This window comes from Talpa europaea, assembly GCF_964194135.1.
Source record: "Talpa europaea genome assembly, chromosome: 9".
NCBI lineage: Eukaryota > Metazoa > Chordata > Mammalia > Eulipotyphla > Talpidae > Talpa > Talpa europaea.
In genome coordinates this window covers 80501508-80526001 of record NC_140076.1, presented here as the reverse complement: position 1 = coordinate 80526001, position 24494 = coordinate 80501508, and the positions used below count along the sequence as shown (strand labels likewise).

The window sequence follows — 24494 nt, the reverse complement described above, 5'->3', positions numbered from 1 at the left end:
TTTTCATATGTAAGATAGGATACTAATTAGGGAGATAATAAATATAAAAGGCCTCTTTAAATGGTGGGGTGCTATAAAATGTTAATTACTGCTCACAGTATTGCTGTGTGGATTAAATGATTGTGCTTTGCAAGCTTTCCTTTGCAGAATTTGGGTGTCATTATCATAACCTTCCAAGCCCTTCCCTCCTCTCACTTCCCGTTGCCTCTGCCTTAATTACTGGTCCTGTTAACTTCTTCACTGCTGTGATGGCACCTTCAGAGCAGTTAACAGGCCCTGTGTAAACTGGTGAGACTTAATTCCTGGTACACACCTACATTTTTCTTCATCTGTTCTAGACATCTCTCACATTGGTGGCTGGAAATCGTTTGAGCCATCTACATATTTGTTTTTAGAGTTGAGAAATTTTCTCTTTCACAAGGACCCGCAGCAAATTACCACACATACATTGCATTTCTGCTTCAAGAAGGCCACACACACCACATCAGGTGCATCTCCAATCTGTTGTGATCTGAAAGTGTCATCAAAATAGTCTCAATGTGTTTGTATTGCTGAATTTTTTGGCCCAAATTCTTCATCTTAGAGTACAAGGTCCTTTATGTTGTAATCTAAATGTTTTTTTCTTTATTTCTCTTCATCCACTGGAACTTTCTATTGTTGCCTGTTGATCTCTCAGCCTTTGCTCACTGGCTCGTCCACACTAGTTGTTAAAATCTTGAAATTCTTTTCTGCTGATTGTTACATGGCTTTGCTTCTTGCCTGGAGCCCCGAATGCTGTTCATCTGAAGCCTCAGCCAGCCCAGTCCTCTCAAGGGGCACGTGATCCCATAACTGGGTAGTGTAAGGGGTTGTGCCTGGTGTGCTGAGGGTCTCCAGGACTTGCTGTAGCTCAGTAGCCTGGTCATGACCCAGATTGGGTAGTGCAAGGTCACATGTTGACCAGTCTCTAGGCACCCCACAGTTTCCACTTAATGATTTTTATTCTTGTTTTTCCTTCTTTTCATCTGGAATGTTTCCTAATCTTCTCATGTCCAGATTCTACCTAAAAGAATCCCAGACTCAAAAAGAGCCTCCTCCCTGAAACTCACTTATTTTTCAAACCAAAATGGACCTTTTTCTTCATTGGTTTACTCTTTATCTGTATTTCTTTGTGTCATGTGTCAGATTATCTTGCATTATAGTTGTTGAAGTGTGTGCCATTCCCGTTGCACTGTCAGCCCTTGAAGTCCTTTATGAGGGGAATGTCTAGTATAATGCCTTGATGTTGGTGGCATCCCACTTTCCCGAGGGCATTTAAAGTCTTCCTTACTCATACCCCAGGTCAAGGGCAGGGATGTGTTGGGGTAGTAGAAGGTATGAGGAGTTTTACTTGACAAATAAAAAATGTAAAGATTCTTGTGGTCTGCAGGGTGGTCTTTTTTGATGGCTTGAAATTTGGAGGAATAACACCTCCTTCTGTTTTACTTCTTCCCCAACCCCAGCTCTTGGACGGTCTAGGGTGGGCAGGTTAGCTCAACTCCAATCCCAGTTTAGAAAGAAAACGTGTGAGTGAGGGTGCTTTTGGGTGAAGACAATAGGAAGCTGACTCAAACCCGTTTAAGCAATCACCACATTATTATTCATTGTCTCTAGAGCAGGCGGCCTGAGAGGCCCCAGGGCTGACTGACTCAGTTCAGTGATGTCATCAGGGATGTGGTTCTGCTGTCCTCTTAACCTTGCAGTCCACATTACCAGTGTAGTCACAGGTGACACATCCAGGACACATGTTTCCTTGTTCCTGTCCAGTGGAGAGACTTGTTTCTCTTTCCCAGACACTCTGTGCAAGTTTCTCTTAAAATCTCATTGCCCTAATTGGCTTAGAACCGCCTATCCCTGAACCATTCACTGGTCAAAGGGATAGAATTACCTTAATGAGCTGAGAAAAATGGGGTGGAATGGGTGTTGGGGAGCAGTGATGGGCTGTATTTTCCCCAAATGGCTGTAATAACACTACTGGCACTACTGCTGTCCTGTTGTGAGGAAGCCCAAGCAGAGTGCTGGACAGGCCCAGGTGACAGGAACCCCAGGTGACAGGAGCCCCAGGTGACAGGAGCCAGTCTCCGGCACCAGCGGCAGTATGTGAGCAAGCTGACTTAGGATTGGATCTTCCAGCGCCAGACTGCCCCAGCCGACTCTGTGAAGCAAAAGCAAGCTGTTTCTAAGCTACTAAGTTTTGGGTGGATTGTTATGAAGCAATTGGCAACTGGACACGACCCCACTTTGGAAATTACTGTGTATTCTCAGTGCCTTAACTCTTTTTGTCATTGAATTGGTTAGATATGAAGAACAAGGCCCCAAGTCAGGGTCCAGAAAAAAAGATTTGAAACCTGAAAGAATTTCATTGTTTAGTCCAAGTTAATCACTAAATCTGGGAATTTTATGAGTTTCTGGGGTTCAATATTTGTGATAATAAACTGAATTTTTTTGCACATCTTGAGAAGTTGCAGTGGAAAATGGCTGGTTTATAATCTGCAGGTTTGAAATCTATGGAAAATATTCCTGACTAACATCTGCTCCCTTTTAACTTAACTGTTGCCCACCCTGGAAGGCACAAGCCTGTTAAGACATGGGTACCTTAGAGGCGCTTCTGCCTGTTTTACCCATTCAGGAATCTGGATCTTGACTGACTAGCAATAAAAGTAAATATTCCTCAAAATAATTTATTTTAACAGAAGAAGGAAATGACTGAATTCACACTTTAGAAAAACCCGGATATAGTTTTAAATGTGTGATAAATATTATTTATATAAATATGTAAGTAATATATCCCACGGTGGTTCGGGCCCATCAAGCTGGGGCCACAGCAGAAATGAAGTGACTGCAGGTGGTGAGAGGAGGTGGTGTGAGGAAGGAGGAACTGGGAAGGTGAGCCCAGAGTCCCCACCTGCCTGGCCAGGTTGCTGACCTTCTGAACACGTGCCCCATCACCACGAACCCCTGGTGATCTGTTTTGCCTTTCCCAGCTCACATATTCTTTGAGTTTTGGTTATTGGAATGTTTTGTCTGTTTCAGGCTCAAAACCACGAGTAGGACCACAGGGTGTATGTCTCAAGGTGAACCTGGGAAAACTGAGAGCTGTTGACTGGGGTGCTTCTCAGAATGGGCTGGTACTTCTTTTTGTCTGGAGACTTAAAACTCCCAAGACATAGCATGAAATCCAGGATCTTCTCAGAACAAGGTGGGGGAAATTTTGAAGTGCTTATTAAACACATTTGTGTCTCAAGCTTTGGAAGGAACCAAAATGCCCAAGAGAAGAATCCCAGAGCATTGCCTATACTGCTGTGATACCTTGACATCCTGACAAATCCAACAGTGTTCACAGGGCTTCGCCAGTTACTGGGGAAAGTTCCAGCACAGGGAGGCATCTTGAGTTTCATCTGGTTTAGGAAAGACCTTTAACTCCCTGCTGGTAGTAACTTCAGTGCTCTTTACATGGCTAAGATTATTCTTTAAAAGATTTATTTATTTATGCATACAAAAACTGGGGTACAGGCCAGAGGTGTTGGGGTGGGTGAGAGGATTCACCAGAGTCAGAGTGGGGAACAGAACAGCTGGATCTACTGAAACACACTGCTGAGGGGAGTAGCGGGCGACACAAGAGAGGTCTGCTGTGTCATGTCTGTTAGCTCCCTGGCTGGGGATAGAACTCGTGCTGCAGTGGCTGCGGATAGCTTCCATATGCCACCACCAGAATTGTGATGGGGTGAAGATGCAGGTGGAGATGGCACAGGCCACGTGGCCTTCTCTCTGTTGGGTATCAGTGATGACCCAGTGCATGTCCAGAGTAATGACAGAGATAGAGGCAGTGCAGCGTGTCATGTTAAAGGACAGCCAGATGTCACATAGGATTTGGCCCAAACTCCAGGTGAAATTGGTCTTATATGTGACGCTGATGATCAAGGTGGAAATTAGGAGGTCCATGGTGGCCAGAGAGCCAATGAGATAGTTGGCTGGGTTGTGGAGCTTTCTGGTGAGGAAGATGGTGTTAAGTATAGGGTGCTGGAAAGGATTGTGGCCAGTGTGATAATGGAAAGGACCATCACAAGAGAAATCCTGAGGGCCTGAAGTGTCCCTAGATGCCAAGTCTCTGGAGTTTCTATAGCTTCAGGGATTTGTTGGAGGCCTCTGGGAGAAGACTTCCTACTGACTGATTTGGTAAGGACATTCCCAAACTTCTTCCCACAGACTTACACAAACATAGGTCCTTTCACAGTTGTCCTGCCCACAGAACAAGCTTTGATTGGAACACCATTCTGAATTTTTTTCTGAATTATTTTTTTGCATCCCCTGCTCATTAGAGATTCTAAGCTGTTGGGTGATGTCAAATAAAAAGCATGAGACATAAAAAATATGTAAGCAATATATTGTAATAGTGTATGGTGTGGTTTTCATGGTAACAAATTCTATTTCCCTTAGGGATCTGGTAAAATGCCTAATTAATTGTGGCTACTGGAATTATTGCTGTGTTGATTCTCTACTTTGTCATTTAGGATTTGCTTATTTTACTGAACTTTGTCTTGTTCTCCCTCTGACATATTCTCCAGGTTGGTTACTTCCTGATATTCAAATCTCTTATAATTTTTACAGAGAACTGTTAAAGTCTGTCTACAGTTCCTTGAAGTTCAGACTATAAGCACTTATTTTCATGTGGGAATTTGCAGTTACAGATTTAAATATTGCTGAAACATAGGAGGTTTATCCTTTCTGTTGAGGTGGCTTGCTCCTGGAATTGACTTTTCTTTCTCTGCACATTCTTTGCCACCCTGCAACCTGGCAATAGTTGGGCTTGCATAGAAGAGCCAAGTCTTTGGCAGGAAGAAAACAACTTCCAGATTTTGGAGGAGAGACTCTATCCTTCCTTTCCTCCACTGATCAAATGTGGAGGTGACTTTGGTTGTTTCCTGAATTACTGGAGAAGACATTTCTGCAGATTGGTTCCCTCTGGGGTTTTTATTATGTTAAGGTTTCTGTTCTTCGGTCCACTTAGACACTCAACAAATATTTATTGGGTGAATACGTGATTTTCTGTGGGTTGGAATCTTGGAGCTGCTTGCATTAGAGATAAAGAAAATGAAGCTCAGGAGGGTTGCAGGACTTAATGATCAGCAGAGGCAGCCTTTGACCTTGGCCTCTAGGCCAAGTTCATTTTAAGTCTCAGCAAAGGGACCAGTTCTTCTTGAAGTCTTTCCAGCCATCTCTCACCTTGCCCCATCTAGTGGAGTTTGGCTTTCAGTATATAAATGAATGAATTTTTGAATGAAAGAATGAGTGATACTGTGATTGCCTAGCCTAGATGACAGTTAATTTTTTTCCTGTGACAGTTAATTTCAGCCTTTCTAGTCTTCCTTTCTGGGCTCAGATCCATCACATCAATGCTTCAACACTTCATAATAAAGCGTTTTCCTTAGATTGTGTATTTGTCTCTCTATATATATGCTTTAGAGTTGTTTCTCTCTAATTTTTATTGTTAAAAAAGAAATAGTTTTGTTATAAAAAATTTCAAACACTGCAGAAACGTTTAAAATGAAAAGTGAAAGTTTCTCATGGGTGGGGTTTTCAGAAATCATTTTGTTTCATTACATATATAGAGTCACACTGTATATGCATATTTGCTGTTTACTGTGTTTTAATATCATCTGTTTTGGACATCTTTTCATACTGTTATAGGACAGGGAGAGGGGCAGCCCACATGTCTCTAGGCTCCATGCGCCTCCTCCAGGTTTCCTGGCTCCATCCTGCTCCTTCCTCAGTCTCCTCTGCAGCTTCTCCTCTTCCTGCTCAGCTCCACCCTCCCTTGGGTGGGGCAGGGAACCTCCCCTTTTCCTGGGGACCACCCTGTTACAATACCAGTGCACATATTTCCACCTTTTCTTCTTAACAACTGCATACTGTTTTATAAATCAGGCATAGCATCAAAGGTCTAATGGTGGATTTTATTGAAAAAAAAAATTAGATGGTTTCATTTCTTTCTCTAAGAATCGTTATGGAACTCCTGTATACATACAGATGTATTTGAGGAAAAACACTTAGAAGCCAACTCAATAGTTTCTAGGATACAAACATTTAAAATTTTGACAGATTTTGCAAAATTTTGCCCCACAAGAGCACAGAGAAAACAGGTTACTTCTTAGATTGTGAATCAGCAAGTCTGCTGAGATGAAAATATCAAAACAAGGTAGTTAAATGCTGTGGTACATTCTTGTGTTTCAGCCTCCGTGGGAGGGTTGCTTAGAACTCCTTTAGCCAGTTCTTATAACCCAGCCCAGCCCACAGCGTTCCCTTTGCTCCACTTTGAGTCTCAGCCCTAGGTAAAACCACCCTCTGTTGCTTAGTAACCCTGTGATCTGGAGCCAAAGCAAAAAAACAAATATAAAAAGGCACAAAACACAAAAATCCCTAAAATTCCCCCAAACCCCACACCCCAGGGTCCTCAAGAACAGGAACGGCCTGTTTCTCAATCAACCCCTGGTTACCAGACCGGCTTCAATTTCTCCCAGTTATTACCCTGGGGCCTGACCTCTCCTTGTGGATTGGTGGGTGCTGTTTAGAGGAAGAGAGAAAAGCAAAAGGTCTTTTAGACCAAGGCAGTATGAATTGTAAGTGACAAACTTAAAACAAAAGCAAGCAAATTGAAGAAGCTCACAGTGTGGGACTGGGACGATTATTTAGTCAGTAAATATGTACAGATCACTTGCCCTGTGCCAATACAGCGCCCGAGGCTGGGGGTGGGGCCAGAGGGACTGTCCCCTTTGGGGGTGTTGGGCTCTAGCAGGGTGGTGGCTGCATGGCCTCCCGTTCTGGTCCCTGCTGGACAGTAGAGAGGGAGCCCTGCCTTGTGTTTTGTTCCCCGTGGAGCAAGGCCTGCTCTCTGTCCGCTCCTAGCCAGGCCAGTCAGTAAGAGATGGAGCTGTGGACAGGGGACTAATGGTTTTGATGGTCTGAGTGGAGAAAATGACTTGACTCCGGCTGGATTTGGGCCAGGAGCTGACTAGAGGCTTGAGGCCACCCCAAGGAAGTGACTCATCAGCCTGGTATGCCTTGAATTTTCATTATCTGCAGGAGACCTGTGGGTGGGTCCCTGAGTTCTGCCGCTAGAAGAGGGGCTCACAGTCCCCAGCTTCAGGGGTCTCCTCCATTTTCTCACGCAGACACCTAGTAATCAGAGCTGGGCGTAGAGGTGTGGGTACCACCTCCTGAGACTTTGGGAAGCTCTGCCAAGGAGCTGCCCCAGAGCCCAGAGGCAGCGGTTCTGTGACTTCAACTGTGGGGCCCAGCAGCGGGGGCTGGAGTCACTGCAGGGCTCAGGGCTGGCAGCTCAGGGCAGGGCGGACACACCTAAGTAGTTTCACAGACACACCTAATTCATTTCAGGTTCCTCAACTACTGAAGGACCTGTTATGTTACAGGAATCACACGAAGCCTTAAGCTCTCAGTAGACAGTAAAAGTACTCTTCACCGTTGACTATCTGGTCCAGTACACCTCTATCTATCTATCTATCTATCTATCTATCTATCTATCTATCTATCTATCTATCATTGATCCAATCATTTTGTAAATATTTTATATAAGTAAAAATAAATAGTAAAAATAACTATTAGAAATTATAAGCAACTCATAGCCAACTCATATTTTAGATATAGCCAACTCATATTTTTATTTCATATTTTCCTAGATTTGAAGACTCGCACACACACACACACATACACTGGTTTATTTATGTGTGTGCTTATGTATGTATACATAGTCACATATTACTTAATGCCACTAATGGCTCATCAATTGTCATATATGACCCTGGACCATATTTCTTATAAATACTGATTCTGTAAATGAAAGACCAGAGTTGGGGCCACCTGTCACCACCAAATGCCAATGAAGTAGAGACAGGAATTGAATTTTTAAGGTGTGCTTTAATCAGACAGCAGGCAATCTGGAAGATGGGGGATTGATGGGGAGGTGGGGCAGCCTAACACGTTAAAGAAACTGCCTTTATATTTCATTTCCAGCTGACTTTTTGTAGTGGACTGAACAAAGACTTGGTTCAGCAGTAAGCAGGCCTCCGCTTCTGCCAGGAGCTTGTGATGTCCAGCCCCTGAGCTCCTGGTGGCCCTTGTGGACAGCTGGCCTCAAGTGTGTCCCATTGCACTGAGTCTGGTCTTCTGATGGCGCTGGCTCCCTGAACTCCTCTGGATGTGTCTTTGGGATGGACAATGAACTCAGAGCAGACAAGCCTTAAACAATAAGTGTGTGCACATTTCCTACTATACCCTGCATGGTGTCTTATTGTAACAGGGTGGTCCCCAGGAAAGGGGGAGGTTCCAGGTTCCCTGCCCCACCCAAATGGAGGGTGCAGCTGAGCCGGGAGAGAAGAAGCTACAGAGGAGACTGAGGAAGAAAGGAAGCAGGAAGGAGAGCCAGAAGGAGACCTGGAGGAGGCACATGGAACAGAGAGACACATGAAGAAACTGCGCTTGCCTTTTGGTCGTGGACTGGGTGACAGAGATGTGGGTGAGAGACCTGTGGGGAGGTGACAATGGCGGCTTTTGTCTTGATTTTGATTTTGCTCTTTTCCTTTCAGACTTGTCTGGTTGTTTCTGATCCTTTTCTGTGGGTCCCCACTGGAAGGTGCTTTCGACTTTTGACAGGCTTTGGGGACTTGCTCTGGGCCAATCCTGCTTGGGTGGACTTTTACCCATGAGGGGACGGGAAACTTTGGGTGCTTGATTTAGAAACTAGATTCTTTGCCTTTCCTGTATTGTTTCCTAATTGTATTAAAATTCCTTCCCATTAAAGTCTCATTTGTTTTGTGTTGATGCGGCGAATGGCAGAACCCATTTAGAATAGGCAGGTTTGGGGTGTCTGGGGTGCACCTCTCCCTGCCCTGTAACAGATTTGGTGCCCAACCTGATCTCCTTCCCCTCCCTAGCCCCTATCAATTCCAGATTTCAAGGACATTTGTGAGAGAGTCTAGCTTAGCATCACCTATGTTTTCCTCGGGCTTGTAAAACACGGCACTAGCAATGAATCTGATAAAGGGTTAGCTTCTAAAATAAATAAATAATCAGCATCAATAATCATCAGGGAAATGCAAATCAAAACCACAATCAACTCTTACCTCACAACTGTGAGAACGGCTATTCTCAAAATGACCAGAAGTAACAAGTGTTGATGAGGATGTGGAGAAAAGGGGGCCCTTTGCATTGCTAGTGGGAATTTAAATTGGTGCAGCCACTATGGAAAATAGTATGAAGGTTCCTCAAAAAATTAAAAATAGAACTCCCGCATGATCCGGCAATTGCACTTCTGAATATGTATCCCAAGGAAAAGAGGTCTCTATCATGAAAAGATAGTTGCACATGGGCTTTGCATCATTATTTACAACAGCAAAGACATGAAAACAACCTATGTGTGTATCGACGGGTGATTGGATAACGAAGTTGTGAGATTTCTAATACATACATATGTAATACAGAGGAAAATGTTCTGTCACAAAAAGAGGAAAATCCTGTCATTTGCAACAACATGGGTGGACCGCAAGGGAATTATACTAAGTCACATAATTCATACAGAGAAAGACAAGTACTGTATGATCTCACTTTCATGGAATCTAAAAAAATAAAAACCAGAAACCAAACATAGAAACAGAGAAGAGATTGGTGGTTGCCAGAGGCAGGAGTGGGATGACTGGGTGAGGGGGGTCAACATGTAGAAACTTCCAGTTTGAGATAAATAAGTCACAGTGATGTAATGTGTAGTACAACAACTGTAGTTAACAACACTGTATTTTATATTTGAAAGTTATTAAGAGAGTAGATCTTAAAAGTTCTCACGACAAGAAAAAATTTTGTGACTGTGAGGTGATGGATGTTAACTACGCTTATTGTGATAATCATTTCACAATTTATACATGAATCAACTTGTTATGCTGCTTATCATAAACTTAAGCAATGTTATATGGCAGTCATATCTTAAACTGGAAAAATTGAATACTTAAAAAAAATTCATGACTGATAATTTTGCTGAAGAGATGATAACCATCTTCTACAACTGTAAAACTTTTCATTTTTAGAATTATAAACACCAACCCTATCAGTGTTTTTATTTCTACATCATCTATTTCTTCCCAAATACCTCCCCTCTCATGCTATTACCTCCTCTTAACTCAGCACTTATATTGTGCCAGGAAAATCTCAAGCCTGGGTCAGGATTTTATATATATTTTCTGTGATCCTCACAATAAATTTATGAGGTAAGTATTACAAAATCATTGATCAAAATGAAGTAAGTAAATCTTACAGGGTCTTAAAAAAATCTCACAATGCCTCAAAGAGGACCTCGAGCAGGAGGAAAGGCACAGTGATGAGGGCCTAGCTGATTCTCAGCTAATGTCAGTGTTGCTGTGAGCCAGTGGGGGCTTTGCCAATGGGCCTGTCAATTGGTTTAAGGGTCTAAGTCAGTGTGATGAGTTTGCAAAGCCCAAGATGGACTGCCGTTTGGTAAGCCAGAGTCTCTCACTCTCAAGACTGAATGCAGTGAGCTTGAGCTAAATCTTGACTGCTAGAAATTCCTAACCTCGTGGTGATCTTGTTGCACCCTGTGATTCACACCCATGTGGCCTCGGTGACTTTCTGCCTCCTCAACATGGCTAAATCAGGCTTTTTATACATTTCCACTGAAAACCACTCATATGCAAATCTGTGATTTTTTTCTTTAAGACTCGGGAGTCAAAGGACACAAAAACGTTAATTCAGAAGAATACATGCACCCCTATGTTTATTGCAGCACTATTTAAAATAGGTAAGACTTAGAGTCAACACGGAGGCCCAAATATAGACAACTACATCAACAAGATGTGGTATATATACACAATGGAATACTATTCAGCAATCACAAAAGATACTCATGCCATTTGCAGCAACATGGATGGAGCTGGAAGGCATCACGCTCAGTGAAATAAGCCAGAAGGAAAAAGAAAAAAAACAAAACGATGGTTTCTTTTATAGGAGGAATATAGGGGATCAAGGAAAAAAAAGCGATAATAATAATAACCACCACGACAAAACCAACAAAACAAAACAAAAATAAATAGACAACTATAAATCAAAGACATGCTACAGGGGAGGGGGAGGGAAAGGGATCAAAACAAGGACAGGAAGAGCACAAGGGACTTTGGTGATGGTGCACGGGTGAATTGGTGGTGGAAATTCTATGGGGACTACACCTGAGAAAGGAAAGCAAACATTGTAAGAATTGCAAAAAAAAAAAAAAAAAAAGACTCAGGAGTCCTGTGGATTCCTCCTGGTTCTTCTCTTGGAACAATCCAGGTTCCCCTTTGCCCTGGGCTAGTGGAGTCTAAGTCATCTTTTATCACACTGTGTGACTTCTAGGTCATACCTTCCATCTGAATTCCTGTCCAGACATTTTTCTTGGTAGTTACACACCAAAGAGTTATTTTGTTATTGAAATACAATTCCCTTTTTAACATGCACATTCCCTACCCTGTAGTAGAGGCTAGGTAGGAAGGCTCATTTTTATTTATTTTTTATTTATTATTTTAAAGATTTATTTATCTATGCATAAAAGAGCTGGGGTACAGGTCAGAGGAGCAGGGGGTGAGAGGATTCACCAGAGACAGAGTGGGGAGCAGAACAGGTGGATTGACTGAAATACACTGCTGAGGGGAGCAGCGGGTGAGACAGGAGAGGTCTGCTGCGCCATGTGGGTCATCTCCCTGACCAGGGATGGAACTCATGCTGCAGTGGCTGTGGATAGCTTCACAGTGCTGATGCTCAACCCCTTGCACCACCAGAGAGGCCACAGGAGGGCTCATTTTTAGCTCTGGGTGCTGCAGGACAGAAGCTGAGAAGTATGCTCAGTGAAATAAGCCAGAATAAAACATGGGTCTATAGGCATGGTCATTAGCAAATGAACAGCCATCTGTTAGCATTGGGCTATTCTACTGATGGAACGCCAAGTTACTTTTATAATTTCAAGAACTTTTTTCTATTTTCAGCAGGAGAGTTGGCAGGCAACTCCTTCAAGTAGTGGCTTTTGGAATACCTGCCCCCAGAGCTGGGTATGATGACAAGTAGATATGGAATGAATAGAGATTGTGTAGAGGCCACCACCCTTCCTATCAAGGAGATTTTTCAGATGAAAGTCACATTCTAAGATTTATTTATCCATGTTACAGTGTTTCTGAAATTCAGGTGTGTCTTGTATTTGAAATGCACATTTAATACTGTGTTCTCACCGCCCTCCCACGAAAACGCTGCTTTTAAATCAGTGGTGCCTTTTATAATCCACAGTGGTTTAGATTATGGAAATGTAACACCATCGATCCATAAGGGATGGTGCAGCACTCTCCACCATGCCGCCTGAGCCACAGATGAACATTATTAGCCCCCAAGGCCAGGGCAGTGAAATGAGGTTCTTGTCCCCAGTCCCGAAAGATGAGTCTAGCCGGGCTATTGCAATTCGTCACCACAAGGTGGCGCACAAGCCCCAGGCATGAAGTTCTGAGACACACGTTCCTTCCTGATGGGCGTTTTATTAAAAAAAATACATTTTTTTAAAATCATGAGCAGTTTCTCCCCAGGGTATTACATCATTTGTGCCATGGTCATAAAATAATTGCTCTTCTTTATGTGAATCTTAAAATTTAATGCATTCCACAATTTCCTTCCTCTCTTGCGATTTGATTTAATAGTATTTTATGCTTCAGACATAGTGAGGTTTTTAATATAACATTTCAGAGAACATTTTAAGTTTTTGGATAGGAAGAAAATGACTTCAGCCAACCTAAAAATAGGGATTATGGAGTTGCAATGCAAAATTACCCTGCACTAGTAACTGACATCCTAAAGAACCCTGTGCTTTTATTTTTTATAAGCCTCCCACCCTTTCCCCCTTCCTTCCTCTTACCCCCAGAAGCCTTACTTCCCTTGTTAGTGCCCACTGTTTTTTTTTTTTTTTTTTTTGTAGCCACAAAATAACAGAATTTATTTTTCAACCCTACTAATCAATTTGCAAAAGATTTTTCTGGACTTCTACAAATAAATTCCCATTATTCCTGATTATTAATTGTGGAGGATCAGCTCCTCCATGATGCTCTGGTCACTGGCATGCATCCACGTAGACCCTGAAGGCAAAGGCTGGAAACCACAGCTGACAGGTCTTGCCGAACACCCGGTGATCCTCCTGGGACACTGGAGGATGGGATGCCTGCAAGGAGTTGCTGAGACTGTTGCTGCCAGCTCCTCTCTGCCCTGGGTGACTGCCCGTCCTGAAACGGTTTCCCATTCTCTTCCCGTATATGTCGTATGTATGGAGGTGATCCCACGTCTGTGTCACCCAGGCCATCAACAAAAGGCAAGCGCAGTTTCTTCATGGGTATCTTGGCTCCATGTGCCTCCTCCAGGTCTCCTTCTGGCTCTCCATCCTGCTTCCTAATGCCCACTCGTTTTTCACAAGTTTTTTTTGCTTTGTCGAATGGTCCCCTATGTAAATGTCCAATATTTATCTTTGTCATTCTGACTTGTTTGACCTTACTCAATTCCCTTGAGTTCCTTTTACTGTAAACAGCAGCATTTCATCTTTCTTTGTGGATGAATAGTATTCCATTGTGTGGATATGCCACATTTTCTTAATTTCATCCTTTACCAGTGGGCACTTAGGTTGCTTCCATGTCCTAGCTATTGTTAACAATGCTTCAGTAAACATTGTTGAGCATTTTTTTTTTTTTTTGAGTTGATGGTTTCCTGTTCTTTGGATAAAGCTCTAGACTGGGATTGCTGGGTTCTATGGTATTTCAATTTCTCCATATTCTCTCCAGCACTTGTTGTAGGGGGTCTTTTTTTTAAAGATTTATTTATTTATGATTAAAAGAACTGGGGTACAGGACATGCTGCTGGGGATCCAGTGAATTGACTGTTGTGGAGAAACCCTCCCTCTACCCCCTATCTTGGTGACCAGAAGTGTTAGGAGTGACTGTTCTGTGTAAAAGTACAGGAGAGAAACACAGAAGAAGAAAAGGCTCGGCTTGTTTTTTTTTTTTTTTCCCTAATTCAAGTAGCAATTAAGTTAAAGTGGGGTCATTAGAAGGGGCTTTAATCTGGGCCTCCCGGTGGAGCAGCGGTTGAGCGCTGGGTTGTGAAGCTGCCTGCAGCCTCTGCAGCGCCGGTTCGATCCCCAGCTGCTCCCCGGCCACCAGAGGAAGGTCCCACATGGCGCGCAGACCTCTCCTGCCGCCCGCTGCTCCCCTCAGCAGTGTACTTCGGTCCTTCTGCCTGCTCTGCTCCCCGCTCTGGCTCTGGTGAATTCTCTCACCCTCCCGCGCTTCTGACTGTACCCAGTGCTTGTATAAAATAAATAAATAAATCTTAAAAAAAAAAGAAATATTTTTAAAAAAAGGGGGGCCTTAATCCAATAGGACTGGATTCCTTACAAAGGAGGACCTTATAGCTGGGTCTCCTCCATTTTGCAACAAAAACTCCCTAGACTAAAAATTAGGAATAAGTGGAATTAAACTCTAACCGCCCTGCATTCTCTTTTCCTACCCCTTCCTCCCGAGTAACTGTTAGCTGGCTCCAACTGCCTTCTTCCGAACTTGGAAAACTGATTGTGTCCCATCCCTGATAAAGTTCTCCATGCCCCCGCTGGGGCTGATGGTGGCATGAGACAGACATGGCCGATTGTGAGAAAATGCACTGCTGGGAAGTCAAGCACCCCTAACTCCTCGGTGCCTGGACTGTCCTGCACCTCCTCGGTGCCTGGAGATGTGAAGCCCCATATTCCCTCATTCCTTCTCCCTTTATATAGTGTGTGGCAATTTCTCAGACTGGGCAGGTTCATTGTTGTTTCGGGCAAATGGAAAAGAATCTTGGAGCCCTCGGCAGATTTGACAGGCCTTTAATGCTGAAGCTGGGGGCCAGATACAGGCAGAGCAGCAGGCAGAGAGGCAGGGAGGCTGGGAGGCTGGGAGGCAGGGAGGCTGGGAGGCTGGGAGGCTGGGAGGCAGGGAGGCTGGGAGGCTGGGAGGCAGGGAGGCTGGGAGGCTGGGAGGCTGGGAGGCAGGGAGGCTGGGAGGCAGGGAGGCTGGGAGGCTGGGAGGCTGGGAGGCAGGGAGGCTGGGAGGCTGGGAGGCTGGGAGGCAGGGAGGCTGGGAGGCTGGGAGGCAGGGAGGCTGGGAGGCTGGGAGGCTGGGAGGCTGGGAGGCTGGGAGGCAGTGAGGCTGGGAGGCAGGGAGGCTGGGAGGCAGGGAGGCTGGGAGGCTGGGAGGCTGGGAGGCAGGGAGGCAGGGAGGCTGGGAGGCTGGGAGGCTGGGAGGCAGGGAGGCTGGGAGGCTGGGAGGCTGGGAGGCAGGGAGGCTGGGAGGCTGGGAGGCAGGGAGGCTGGGAGGCTGGGAGGCAGGGAGGCTGGGAGGCTGGGAGGCTGGGAGGCTGGGAGGCTGGGAGGCAGGCAGCAGCTGAGCCACCCAGCCCCCACATCTCTGCGCCCTCTCTCTGCCTTTTTTCCTCTCTCCTAATGATCTTTGTGTCATGAGGATCTCTTGGTCCGAGTAATTACAGACACGCGTGTCCTGTGCCCACACTCCCAAGCACCCTCCCACAATAACATGATAATATCACGTGTGGGTAACAAAACCTGGGAGGAAAGCAAAGCCAAAGATGGTGGCTGTAGAGGCTGCTGGAGGGAGGAGACAATGAGCCCAAGGAACTCCATTTTCCCCACATATTCCCCACCATGTGGGGAATCAGGTATTTTTGGGGGTGCCTGTCCCACTGACACCTTTGATGGCCACCTTGAATAAACTCCTCTGTGTAAAGACATTTCTTGTGGTTCCAAGTTTGGCTTTTTTTTTTTTTTTTAAAGATTTATTTTTATTTATTTATTTATTTATTTATACATGCACTGGGCACAGTTAGAAACGTGGGAGGGTGAGAGAATTCACCAGAGCCAGAGGGTGGAGCAGAGCAGGCAGAAGGACCGAAGTACACTGCTGAGGGGAGCAGCGGGCGGCAGGAGAGGTCTGCGCGCCATGTGGGACCCTCCTCCGGTGGCCGGGGAGCATCTGGGGATCGAACTGGCGCTGCAGAGGCTGCAGGCAGCTCCGCAACCCAGCGCTCAACCGCTGCGCCACCGGGGAGGCCCCCAAGTTTGGCTTTTTTTGGTGGAAGTGAAAGACCTAATCACTTACAACATCAGTTCACAGACAACACAGACAGGAGGATGACCAGGTGTGGCCACAGCAAGAAGGCAGCCATCTGCAACCATGGAGAGGGGCCTAAGAAGATGCCACATCTGCCAACACCTTATCTTGGACTTCTAGGCTCCTGACTTGTAAGAAGAGAAATCTCTGTTTAAGTCACCCAGCTTGTGTATTTTGTCATTGCAAGCGACCAAACCGGGTCTTTTACATTCTCAAGCCAAAGTCTGAATCATGAGAATATCTTTGCATAAAGTAGTTTATTATATATGAGGTAGCTACCAAAGACTTGCCAGTCAGGTTAGCACCCTGAGGGAGCCCGCTCTCTGATTGCAAAGGGGGTTGTGTGTGTGGGGGGGATGGTGTGGGATGGGGGGAAGTGGTGGTGGGGAGGAGTGAGGTGAGGGAGTGGGAAGTGGGGAAGCGTGTTGTCTGTGTGTGGGTGCTGGGGTTATATACAGGAGGAAGGAATGTCAGGTGGTTCAGGACCTAAAGGGAGTGAGAGGATGTTGGACAACCATCCCAGGCTGGGCAGGTTCATTGTTGATTTGGGCAGACAAAAAAAAAAAAAGATTTTTGGAGCCTTTGGTATATTTGACAGGCCTTTAATGTTGAATCAGAGGACCAGACTCACAGGCAGACCAGCAGGCAGGGAGGCAAGCAACTAACCCCCTCTCCCCCCATCTCCCTTTTATTTCCACCCCTTGGCCCAGGTGTCTGATTTATATATGCCCACCCCATGCTCTCTGGCTTCTCAGCCCGTGTCCATAATCAAAGGTGCGCTTGATGCAAAAAGTGCTCCCAAGTGCTTTTTTTTTTTTTAGCCCTATCACACTGGCTATTTATTTAGCATAACACTTTCTTTTTTATATATAATTTTTTTGAATGTTTATATTCCCCATACAATTGCGACCCCCTTATTTTGACCCCAATCCCTCCCCTCCCCGCCCCTCACCCCCCATAGAGTGTCTCTGGTTCATAGTTGTTTGTTGATTTAGATTTTTACTTTCTTATAGTTATTCTTTTTCCTGGTCCCTTATTTAAGTTTTCTAGATTCCTGCTATGAGTGAGACCATCCGGTATTTTTCTTTTTCTTTCTGGCTTATTTCGCTGAGCATGATCCCTTCCAGGGCCATCTATGTTGCTGCAAATTGCATGCGTTTATCTTTTCTGAATGCTGAGTAATATTCCATGGTGTGTATGTACCACATCTTCTTCACCTTCTTGATCCAGTCATCTATTTTTAGGTATTTGGGTTGATTCCAAAGCTTAGCTATTGTAAACAGTGCTGCTATAAACATAGGGGTGCAGGTGCTCTTTGGAATTGATGTTTCTGTGTCCTTTGGGTAAATACCTAGGAGTGGAATTGCTGGATCATATGGAAGCTCTATGTTTAGTAGGTCCAGAAATCTCCACACAGCTCTCCATAAAAACTACCATGAGATATCATCTTACACCAGTGAGAATGGCACATATTAAAAAAACTAGCAACAACAAATGTTGGCGAGGTTGTGGAGAAAAAGGAACTCTCCTGCACTGTTGGTGGGAGTGCAAACAGGTCCAAGGGCTTTTTGCATTAGCGTGGTGTCTCTGCAGCCAGCGCTGCTTGGGAGGATGCCAGGCGACTTTGGAGGAGGCTAGCAGTGGGAGGCCGAAAAGAGCCCGCAGAGGAGTAAATCATGGTCTGGGGAAGTGAGGAAGAAGGAAAATAAAGAGTATTCAGTGCTTGCTTCTGCTTAGTTTAGTCAAAGATTTTAGGCTAAGATTTTAGGCACCGCTAGCAAATGAGTACAGGAGACTGCAGACCGGCTTCAAATCCTGGCTCAGTTAATTGTTTTAGTGTGAGCCTGGGCAAGGTTTGTAAGTTTCCAATTTTTTCTCATCTGTAACCACCTCACAATTGAGGACGCAACTTAGGAAAGGCGGTGTTGGGCACATTCTAAGCACTCAGTAAGAAATAGTAATTTTTTGCTGTTTCCAGGCTCTTAGCATTGTGAGATACTGGCCCCCTATCAGAGAGGGTTGCCCTGTTTGTCTGCTGTTCCACACCTGGAAAAGCCTGGCTGAGAAAAGGTAAGATTGTTCTAAAAACAGGCTATTGCTTTACTCCCTTATTTTTTTCAGTTCTATGCTGAAACATAGTCAGACCCCTTGGAGGTAGTTTAAGACCCCTTCACTGTGATCAGATTTAATGTCATGCTCTCAGCTTCCATAGAACATGACTGCAATCACAGGCATAGAGTGGATTCTTATTCTTGAATTTGGCTCAATGCAGTTTGATTAAAAAAAAAAACATTTTGAAAGGAGAGGTTTATTAGGAAAAGAAGTAAAAAAAAATAGAGGCACCTGCATAGACACGGTGGGCAGTTTTGGGAGGAGAGCTGGCAGGGCAGAAATTGTTCTGCTATCCGGTTTGCTCTTTTATTTTGTGGCATAGTCGCATATACAACTTGGGAGGACCTCGAAAAGGCCCAGGACCGGCTGGCCCAGCCACAGGCCTTGGCCCGCAGGGTTGGCTGAGCAGGGTAGGAAGCGCCACCTAGTGGCCTCGGGGCTCAGGGTCACTCCCGCAGGTCTGGACACGGGGCTGGTTTCCTGCGCAAGAGGAGACAGACTCCCTGGTGGCGCAACGGGTTAGCATGGCACCATGAGGCAATCCGCAGCCTCTGCAGCACGAGATCGATCCCCGGCCTGCCAGGGCGCAACCCACATGGCGCAGTCGACTTCTCCCCTCAGCAGTGTATTTCAGTCAGACAGCTGTTCTGTTCCCCAATCTGTCCTGGTGAATCCTCTCACCCCCGCATCTCTGGCCTGTACTCCAGCTCTTGTATGCATAAATAATCTTAAAAAAAAAAAAAAAGAGTAGACACTGTCAGGGCAGCCTCCTTCACCTCCCCCACACCTCACCCCAACGCTTTATTGAACATGACATACTCGTCGTGTGGGTGGGCGCTCTTCATGTGGGTGGGCGCTGGCCCATGGCCAAAGGTGTTTCTCCTCAGCCTGCCTTTCACGGGTCGCCTCTCTTTCCGCACTTTCGACTTTTCAATCTCATTTGCCTCTTCACCAAATAAACCATCTTAAGCCAACCTGAAGCCAGGCCGCTCCTGACCCCTTATATCCCATCCCCTGTTCCTTTTACAGCCAAGCTTCTGGAAAGAACATCAAATTTGAAAACACCTTCTTCGTCACTTACAGTGGCTGCTGCTGTGACATAATCCTGAAACGTGGACCGTGGAGTCTGGGATGTGGCCATAGGCGGACTCTGGGAAGTCATAAAGAAACCGCTGATAGAGACTAGGAATTGATATCTGAAGAATAACTAGCATGAATATTGCTTGTGGTCTTAGAAAAGAGGAAAAAAAGATCTTCTTAAATTGTGGATCTGAGTAAAAATATTTCCGGGAAAGCGCGGGAGTGCTGCAGCCAGCGCTGCTTGCTGTGGGCGGGATCCCTGGCGAGGCTGTGAAGTATGCTATGTCTAAAAGTGGATACATTCTTTAATAAATGAAATTGGCCAGTTTTTTTTTTTTTTGGGGGGGGAGGCTATCAGCTTTGTCAGTTCTTTAAATTTATTTATTTATTTATTTATTTATATTTAACATAATTGTTCCTTTTTGTACAATGTTTGATTTCTCCTCTCAGGTGTAGTTCCCCGTAAAATTCCCAACACCAAGTCACCCAAGAACCAGCAACATAGTCCCTTGTGGTCTTTGCTATTTAGTTCTCTATATTCCTCCCGTAAGGGAAACCATCTGATATTTTTCTTTTTCTTTCTGACTTATTTCTCTTCGTATAATCCCTTCCAGCTCCAGTCATATTGGTGGGAATGGAATGAGTTTATCTTTTTGGATTGCTCAGTACTATTCCATCATGTATATATGCACCATATCTTCTGGATCCAGTCATCTGCCTTTAGGCAGTTGGGTTGTTTCCATAGCTTACCTATTGTAAATAGTGCTGCAATGAACACAGGGTTGCAGGCATCCATTTGAATTAATGTTTTTGTGTCCTTTGGGTAGATTCCTAGGAGTGGAATTGCTGGGTCATATGGTAGCTGAATTTTCAATAGTTGGAGGAAACTCCACACAGCTTTCCTTAGTGGTTGGACCAAAATGGCCAATTCCTTAAGAGGAGCAATACTGAATCTTTATAAAAACCTGTTGTATCTTGGACGAGACTATCCAAAAGGAGCAGACTATTTTAAAAGGTGCCTGAACAATGTTTTCCCTAAAAACAAAGATGTGAAGGACCAAGAGAAGATCAAAGGACTTATTAAATGGGGAGAATTTGCAATGAAAGAGCTAAACACCTTATACTTCCTTAGGAAATACAGAGCTATGAAGCAGCGCTATTATTGAGATGTGAGCAAAACCAACTGACTGTTGTAACTATGATTTGAAAATTAGTTGTTTATAGCAAATATTGTAAAAATAATTCTAACTTCAAATGGCAAGATTGCAAAAAATACCTGATGCCTTACTTATTGAAGATTTCAATTTCTATTCACACTGAGCTTATCAGCAACCCTTTATGCTCAACTTTTATCTTAAAATAGAAGTTTAAGCTAAGCAGAATGGCATTTCATATGCATTTAATAAAGCATAATACAAAGCAAAATATATAAAGCAAAATAATTTCTTGAGAAGTTACTTCTCTTACCTTTTGAGAGAGTACTTTTTTTTCTCTTTTTGACCGCTTTGGTACATATGCAGCATGTATTCAAGTTTCACTACAAATCAAATAGCACCTGGTAATAATTTAAGTGTAGTGACAAAGAATCGTATGTATGGAGCAAGAATAGTTCAAATCTCAAAATAGCTTGCTATTCAACTTGATTGGCATTGCATATGTACCTATTCAGTTATTTCCATGATTGATTTCACTGCTGGCTCTCTTTGGGCCTTAAAACAGACAACCTGTTGTGTATCAATTACCTTCTGTGATAAAAAGTAATAATGCTATTCTATTTTGTAAAAAAAAAAAAAAAGATTTCCAGAAAGAAAAAACTACATCTTTTTCATAAAACGCCACATTCTCATAGTTACACTTGGATATGTTCTTGGACTTTTTATTATATTCCATGTCTCATTTTTAGCCCCACTACTTCACAATATTTTAATCACTTAAGCTTATGATTCATATACTATATATAATGATATAATAGTACTGTAATAGGTAGTAAACTCTTTTATTGGCACCTTTTCTCAAATTTTCCTGATAATTATAAAATCACATTTATATAGTTTTAAAATGACATCATTTTAATGTAGTTCCTGTTCTAGTTATAGACTAACAAAGGGATAATTGTACTCTTTGTAATAATGGATCCTCACATCCAAGGCATGTCTTTATGCCTTGAGGTTTCTTTTATGTCCCTTAGCTTGTTTTATATCACAGACACATTTCACATTAATCATTCTTAAGTACATCATGTTGCTGTTATTATACAGTTGGTTTTTTTTGTATCCTTTTTCTATATCTACATGTTACTAAACTTTGTATAATAGTTTTTCAGTCATTTCCCTAAGATTTCCTAGTTAACAATCTTAACATGTATGTTAAGGCTGTACACATACATGGGTATATATATGTGTTATATATATTTATATGTTATATACCCAGTATATTTATACACATGTATATCATATGTATCATACAACACACACCATATATTTATTATGCTATGGTTGTTATGGCATATATATCATGTTACGGTGTCTTAGGTTTTAAATAATAATCATTTTATCTCTTCTTTTCTATTTTGTGTGTTTATTTATTTATTTATTTTTAAAGATTTATTTATTTATGCATACAAGAACTGGGGTACAGGCCAGAGGTGCGGGAGGTGGGAGTGAGAGGATTCACCTGAGACAGGGAGGAAAAGAACAGGCAGATTGACTGAAATACACTGCTGAGGGGAGCAGTGGGTGAGTGAGGAGAGTCAGGAGAGGTCTGCTGCTCCATGTGGGTAGCTCCTTGGCTGGGGCTTGAACTCATGCTGCAGAGGCTGCGGACAGATTTGTAGGTTGTGTCTTAACCCCTTGTGCCACCAGGGAGGCCCTAATTTGTGTGTTTCATTTCTTCTCTGACCCTTTGTGTATTAAATTTCTTCCCTGACTCCTCTGCTTTGGTGCAACCCCCTTGTTCTGTGTCACTCGCTCAGACAGGCTTCTCTTACCTTCTCTTTCCAATCTGCATTTCATTTTCTGTGCTTTTCTATTTCATGGCATCTGCTCTTTTCCTGTGTAGCTTTTCCTATAATGCTACTTCCCACCAGATTCTAGGCTGCAAAACCATTTCTTCTTTCATTGTGTAGCTGTGCCTGTCACATAGTAGGTGCTCTGTAAATGCAGATATCCTTTGAATTTCAAATGTTTGAGTTAAGCCACCTAGCTTTTATGAAAGACTTACCTAAGTACCTATGTGGTTTTTTTTTTTTTTTTTTTTTTTTTGCTAATTGAAGGAGATCAGAGGAGGGTTTTTGCTTGTATGACCAAAGGCACAAGCAGCATTCAGCTTTTGTTTTGCAGCAGCAGTTCTAGAAGCAGCTACTCCCTGAGCAGCGAGGGTGCCCCGCCAGGCTCCTTCCCTGAAAACTACTTCATCAATCTGGATAAACACCATAGCTTTGCTGCCACTGCTGTGTGTTAGTGTTAGTTAAGGTTATGTGTTATTTGCTATGATTTGATTATTTTTTGAGTCTGGAAATGCTCAAAAATATTTCTCTATAGTTTAATGGTGGTTGATTTTTACTTGGGCCCATTTAGGCTTATGAAAATTTTCATAAGGACACTCCATTTTCAGAAAGTGGGGGAAAACTGTACTTGGGGAAATGAGGGGACTTCCCTAATTTTACTGGCATACTGTGTTTCACTGTTCAGTGTGATACCAGCTGTTGACTTTAGATAATTTTATTTCTTGCACTATTTTCAATTTAAAACGAAATAGCATGGGTTAAAAAAATTCTTCATCTCCATGAAGAGGATCACACTGTTTTCTCCTTGGCCCTGGTTTCGCTCTGTGTACTGTAGCCTTTCTGAAGTGGCTTGAGATGTGTGTATTTTTCTTTCATTCACAGCAGCCTTGTGAAAAGAAAACTGCTGCTGGCTAGTGTTTTGTCTAAGGACTTTCATCTATATTTATAAATGGGATTGGGCTACAGTTTGGGGAACTTTGGGATTTTGATATTGAAGTAGGCTACCTTTAAAAAAAATAAGAGTTTCGTATTTATACTCTCTGATATGGTTTAAATAGTGTAGAGATGATTTGTTTCATGCATATTTGAAAGTACTCACCTGTGGGCAATTCTGTCTGAAGCTTTTGAGAGGGTTCTAATTTGACAAACTTCTCATTTTTTTCTATGGCTAAGATTATGCCTTTATTTGGAATTAGCTTTTTTTTTTTTTAAAGATTTATTTTATTTATGCAAGAGCCAGGCTACAGGCCAGATGCGTGGGAGGGTGAGAGGATTTACTAGAGACAGAGTGGGGAACAGAACAGTCTGACTGATGAAATACCCTGCTGAGGGGAGCAGCGGCCCCAACAGGAGAGGTCTGCTGGCCATGTGGGTTGCTCCGAGGCCGGCTGGGATCGAACCCGCACTGCAGATGCTGTGGACAGCTTCACAGCGCTGCGCTCAACCATCTGTGCCACCAGGGAGGCCCTGGAATCAGCTTTTTTAGAAAAATCATCCATTCCCCCCAGACTTTCTTTCCTTTCTTTTATTTCTGTCTTTCAAGAATAAAATTGGGGGCCTCCCCAGTGGAGCAAGGGGTTAAGCACCACACTATGAAGCAAATCCGCAGCCTCTGCAGCACAAATTCAATCCCCCACTGGCCAGGGAGCAACCCACATGGCACAGAAGACCTCTCCTGTCTTGCCCACTGCTCCCCGCAGCACTGTATTTCAGTCAGTCTGCCTGTTCTGTTCCCCACTCTGTCTCTGGTGAGTCCTCTATTCTCCCCCTCCCACATCTTTGGCCTGTACCCAGCTCTTGTATGCATAAATAATCTTAAAAAAAAAAAAGAATAAAATTGTTACAATTCTATTCTTTTGTATCTGTAGCTACATATTTTTGGTTTCAGCATATCTGTATTTTTCTTAATCATGTTAATGGTTTTTCAATTTTCAATTACAAGCCTCCGCTGTTTTCTAGTCTTAATTTCTACTTACAATTTTCTATTTTTCTTCTTAAATCTGTTTTGTGTCTTAGTTTTCTGAGTTATTAAATTAAATGCTTAGTTT

General features: G+C 43.5%; 1 protein-coding gene across 1 annotated transcript; it reads left to right on the top strand.

The window, feature by feature from the left end:
* Nucleotides 1-20362: 20362 nt before the first annotated feature.
* LOC311177150 (electron transfer flavoprotein regulatory factor 1-like) lies at nt 20363-20608 on the top strand (the record flags this gene model as incomplete). The annotated part of the gene is made up of 1 exon (XM_084242946.1): nt 20363-20608. One exon carries the CDS (start codon nt 20363-20365, stop codon nt 20606-20608), a length of 246 nt encoding a protein of 81 aa, XP_084099072.1.
* Nucleotides 20609-24494: the final 3886 nt, after the last annotated feature.